General features: G+C 55.3%; 1 protein-coding gene across 1 annotated transcript in view; it reads left to right on the top strand.

Moving 5' to 3' along the window:
• Nucleotides 1-1,292: 1,292 nt before the first annotated feature.
• Nucleotides 1,293-5,728, top strand: part of LOC112120953 (antigen-presenting glycoprotein CD1d-like) — a gene marked incomplete at both ends in the record, with an annotated part of 9,932 nt that continues 5,496 nt past the window's right edge. Inside the window, 2 exon segments of the mRNA XM_026662338.1 lie at nucleotides 1,293-1,346; nucleotides 1,502-1,780. Of these exon segments, the coding sequence (XP_026518123.1) occupies nucleotides 1,293-1,346; nucleotides 1,502-1,780 (333 nt within the window).

Below are 5,728 nucleotides of genomic sequence, written 5' to 3'. Positions count from 1 at the left end.
TGCACCCCCACTTCGCAGTCAGACGTGACTCTCAGCCAGCCGGGAAAACAGCAGGTTTATTAGGCGACAGGAACGCGGCGTAGGGCAGAGCTCGTTAGCACAGAAATCAGTGACTTTCAGCCAAGTCCACCTTGAGGGGAGGGGAACCCAGAGCCAGGGCTCTGCCCTTCCCCTGCTGCGCCCCCAGCCAGCCCAGACAGACTCGCTTCCAGCTGCCTGGCCCCTGCCCGGCCCCTTGCTCCTCCTCTGGCCTTTGTCTCGCTTCGGGCCAAGAGTCACCTGGTCGCATCCCCCTCCTGGGTCTCAGGATACAAAGGGGCACCAATAGCATCCCTGCAGGCAGCTGGAGCAGCCCCCGCAAGTCACCCCCCCAGACATTGGTGCAATACACAGGGAAACTGAGGCACACGCAGCTCTCATGCAAAACAGTAAGACTCACAGAGACTCACATACAACACAACAAGGACAGGAGTACTTGTGGCACCTTAGAGACTAACAAATTTACTAGAGCATAAGCTTTCGTGGGCTACAACCCACTTCTTCGGATGCATATAGAGTGAAACATATATTGAGGAGATATATATACACACATACAGAGAGCATGAAGAGGTGGGAGTTGTCTTACCAACTCTGAGAGGCCAATTAAGTAAGAGAAAAAAAACTTTTGAAGTGATAATCAAGATAGCCAAGTACAGACAGTTTGATAAGAAGCAAGCGTGAGAATACTTACAAGGGGAGATAGATTCAATGTTTGTAATGAGCCATTACGAACATTGAATCTATCTCCCCTTGTAAGTATTCTCACACTTGCTTCTTATCAAACTGTCTGTACTTGGCTATCTTGATTATCACTTCAAAAGTTTTTTTTCTCTTACTTAATTGGCCTCTCAGAGTTGGTAAGACAACTCCCACCTGTTCATGCTCTCTGTATGTGTGTATATATATCTCCTCAATATATGTTTCACTCTATATGCATCCGAAGAAGTGGGTTGTAGCCCATGAAAGCTTATGCTCTAATAAATTTGTTAGTCTCTAAGGTGCCACAAGTACTCCTGTTCTTTTTGCGGATACAGACTAACACGGCTGCTACTCTGAAACACAACAAGGGACAATCCCCACTTTGACCACAGAGGAACTGAAAGCTGTGGAGGAACTGAAAGCACATGGGGATCCTGGGCCCCTCGTCTTGCAGCAGCCCTGACCTCTGCCAGAACCTGGATCCCCCTTCCCCTGCCGGGATGCTGCTCCCTCTGCTGCTCCTCCCTTGGGTATGGGGGGCCCTGGCCGATAAGTGGGGACCCCCCCTCTGTTTTTGCTACTGGGGATGGTGTAATATTAGGGCCAGGGTGGGGAAGTACCAGGCTGGGGGAGTAGGTCGGGGGAGGCAGGTTAGGGATCAGCAGGGAGACCCCGTAGTGCAGGATTGTTCATGGGACAGAGACTCATTAATCTCTCTCCCCACCCGCTTTGTCCTCCACTTGTTTCCTGCCCCCTGCCCCAGCCTCCCCTCCTCTCCCACCAGTGTCTGTCACCCTCCGGCTGCTCCAAATCGACGTCTTCCACAACACCAGCTCCATGGACATGCAGGGGATGGCCCTGCTGGGCGACCTGGAGACCCACTCCCTGGACTGCAGCACCTGCGAGATCCGCTTCCTGCAGCCCTGGGCCCAGCAGGGCCTGACCCCGAAGCAGTGGCAGGACCTGGAGCTGGTGATCCATCGCTCCCTGTCCGACTTCATCCATAAAATGAACAAAGTAGCTCAGCAGCAGGGAAAGGGCTGTGAGTATGGAGCGGTCTGAGGGGATCCCTCCCCCCAGCCACCCGGGGTGCTGAGAACTGACACACTCACCACAGCCACTGAGTGTGTCATTGCGGGCAAGACAGCCAGTCCCTGGCCCTTTGGCTGATTGGAGCCGGCGTCCCCCAGAGGGGAAACACCCGTGTCCCATTCTCCACCCAGCTCTGGGGCCAAATTGTAGCCTGCACTTCCTAGAGGGGAAAGGCCCCGTGTCCCACTCCCTGAGCCGAGGCTCCTGGTGTTTCCTGACACGTACCCTGACCCTTTGAAAAGCAGGTCATTTGGGGGGGTCTGTATCTCAGCAACCCTGTGACCAAGGGGCCCCAAATTTGCACTACAAACTCTGCCTCAGGCACTGATGTAATGTAGCGATTTTCGAGACAATCTGACTATGCACGTGAAAAAATCAGCTTTAAAGAGTGTGACGAAGTGGGGGTTTTCCCTTATGTTGTATGTGAGTCTATGTGAGTCTTACTGTTTTGCATGAATGCTGTGTGTGCCTCAGTTGCCCCGTGAATTGCACCAATGTCTAGGTCAGGGGTCGGCAACCTACGGCACGCGTGCTAAAGGGGGCACAAGAGGCAATTTTTGATGGCCCGCGGCAGCGGGCTGAGCCGCTCAGCCCGCCGCCACTCTGGGGTTCCTGCTGCTGGCCCCTTGCCAGCCGGGGTCCCACCGCCGGTCCCACTCAGCGCCCGCTGCTGGCCTGGGTGAAGGAACCCCAGGCTGGTAGCAGGCTGAGACCGCGGCTGGCAGGAGCCAGCCGCCGAAACCCCAGAGCAGGGGCGGGCTGAGCCCCTCAGTCCCTGCTCTGGGGTTCCTGCTGCTGGCCCCTTGCCAGCCGGGGTCCCACCGCCGGTCCCATTCAGTGCCCGCTGCTGGCCTGGGTGAAGGAACCCCAGGCTGGCAGCAGGCTGAGACCGCGGCTGGCAGGAGCCAGCAGCCGAAACCCCAGAGCAGGGGCGGGCTGAGCCCCTTGCTAGCCGGGGTCCCCGCTGCAGCCCCACTCCCCTTGCTTCCGGTTGGAGTTCCAGCGCAGGCCCCCTGCCAGACAGGGTCCAGGCCTCCGGCCTGCTCAGCCCTACCAGCCACCAGCTCCACTCACCTCAGCTGCCAACCTGGGGTTCCAGCCGCTGACCTCCTGCCAGCCGGGGTCTGGATCGCCAGCCTTGCTCAGCCTGCTTTCCGGCCTGGAGTCCCAGCAGGCCACCCTGGGCTCTGCTCCTGGCCTTGGATCAGTGTCCGCAGCCTCCCTGCTGTGGCCCACTGTCCCAGCCTGGGACAGTGCGGGTTGCACACGAGGCGGCTCAGCTTATATCCGACCACGCTGCGTTTGCCCTTCTGCCTGGCTGCTAGCGCTTCTGAAACACTTGGGAAACCTTGTTTACTTTACATATAACAGTGGTGTGGTTAGATAATAGAGAGACTTAGGGTATGTCTACACTACAAAATTAGGTCGGATTTATAGAAGCCGGTTTTATAGAAACCGGTTGTATGCAGCCGATTGTGTGTGTCCCCACATAAAATGCTCTAAGTGCATGAAGTCGGCGGACCGCGTCCACAGTACCGAGGCTAGCGTCGACTTCCGGCGCATTGCACTATGGTACCTATCCCACAGTTCCCGGAGTCTCCGGCGCCCATTGGAATTATGGGTTGAGATCGCAATGCCCGGATGATGCAAAGCAGTGCCGCGAGGGGTTCTGGGTACATTGCGTCAGGCCCCTCCCCCGCCGTCACAGCAACGGCAGACAATAGATTCGCGCCTTTTTACCTGGGTTACCTTTGCAGACAACATACCATGCCAAGCATTGAGCCCACTCAGCTCAGCTCACCGTCACCATATGTCTTCCGGGTGCCGGCAAACGTGGGACTGCATTGCTAAACAGCAGCAGCAGCTTACTGCCTTTTGGCGGTAGACAGTGCAGCATGACTGGTAGCCTTCATTGGCGATCTGGGTGCTGGCAGCTGTAGGGCTGCATTGCACCAGCCCCTTGCCTTTTGGTAGAAGATGGTTTATTACGACTGGTATCCATCGTCGTCGTACTGCAGTGGCTGTCGATCATGGGCACCCGGGCAGACAATGATGGCTATCAGTCGTAGTATGCTATTTTCTGCCAGGCGCCCTGTTGGATCATTGCACATTAGCAGAGTCGTAGCATGCTATTTTCTGCCAAGTGCCCAGTATTGTCTGCTAAGCACCCAGAAGAGGCCGCTGGCGATCTGGGTGCTGGCAGACATGGGGCTGACAGATGTGGGGCTAGATTGCTACACAGCAGCAACCCCTTGCCTTTTGGGCAGTAGATAGCATATTACGATTGGTATCCATCATTGTCATATTGCAGTGGGAATCAGATGGTGCAATAGACCTGAAGGCTTACTGCCAAGCGCCCAGAAAATGCCAAGGGCTATCAGTCATGCTGCACCGTCGTCTTAAGATGTAAAAAATAGATTTATTCTGCATTCATTTGCTTCCCCCCTCCCTCCTGCTAAACCCAGGCTTTTGAGTTCAATCTTTGGGGGGGGGCATTCTGTGTGACAATTGTTTGTGTTTCTCCCTGATGCAAAGCCACCTTTCTTGATTTTAATTCCCTGTACCTGTACGCCATGTCGTCACTCGCCCCTCCCTCCCTCCCTCCCTCCCTTCTTCCCCTGGTCCGTCAGATACTACTTTCGCGCCTTTTTTCAGACCAGACGCCATAGCCAGCACTGGGATCATGGAGCCCGCTCAGATCACCGCGGCAATTATGAGCACTATGAACACCACGCGCATTGTCCTGGAGTATATGCAGAGCCTCCTGGACATGCCAAAGCCAAACCAGGACCAGCTGAGGAGGAGGCGATTGCAGCGCGGCGACGATAGTGATGAGGAAATTGACATGGACCTCTCACAAGGCACAGGCCCCAGCAATGTGGAAATCATGGTGTTACTGGGGCAGGTTCATGCCGTGGACCGCCGATTCTGGGCCCGGGAAACAAGCACAGACTGGTGGGACCGCATCGTGTTGCAGGTCTGGGACGATGCCCAGTGGCTGCGAAACTTTCGCATGCGTAAGGGCACTTTCATGGAACTTTGTGATTTGCTTTCCCCTGCCCTGAAGCGCCAGAATACCAGGATGAGAGCAGCCCTCACAGTGGAGAAGCGAGTGGCGATAGCCCTGTGGAAGCTTGCAACGCCAGACAGCTACCGGTCAGTGGGGAATCAATTTGGAGTGGGCAAATCTACTGTGGGGGCTGCTGTGATCCAAGTTGCCAGGGCAATGAGAGACCTGGTGATATCAAGGGTAGTGACTCTGGGAAACGTGCAGACCATAGTGGATGGCTTTGCTGCAATGGGATTCCCAAACTGTGGTGGGGCGATAGACGGAACCCATATCCCTATCTTGGCACCGGCGCACCAAGCCACCGACTACATAAACCGCAAGGGGTACTTTTCAATGCTGCTGCAAGCCCTGGTGAATCACAAGGGACGTTTCACCGACATCAACGTGGGCTGGCCGGGAAGGGTACATGATGCTCGCGTCTTCAGGCAGTCTCTTCTGTTTCGAAAGCTGGAGGAAGGAACTTTCTTCCCGGACCAGAAAATAACCACTGGGGATGTTGAAATGCCTATCGTTATCCTTGGGGACCCAGCCTACCCCTTAATGCCATGGCTCATGAAGCCGTACACAGGCAGCCTGGACAGTAGTCAGGACCTGTTCAACTACAGGCTGAGCAAGTGCCGAATGGTGGTGGAATGTGCATTTGGACGTTTAAAAGCGCGCTGGCGCAGCTTACTGACTCGCTCAGACCTTAGCGAAAAGAATATCCCCATTGTTATTGCTGCTTGCTGTGCGCTCCACAATATCTGTGAAAGTAAGGGGGAGACATTTATGGCGGGGTGGGTGTGACGAACTGAGACTGTTCTTAAAGTAGTCTGTGAATGCTGACAG

The sequence above is a fragment of the Terrapene carolina genome, unplaced genomic scaffold (assembly GCF_002925995.2).
Source record: "Terrapene carolina triunguis isolate 2854851 unplaced genomic scaffold, T_m_triunguis-2.0 Scaffold26193, whole genome shotgun sequence".
NCBI lineage: Eukaryota > Metazoa > Chordata > Testudines > Emydidae > Terrapene > Terrapene triunguis.
Note: the sequence above shows the minus strand (reverse complement) of the source record. Positions and strands in the feature narration are given on the sequence as shown.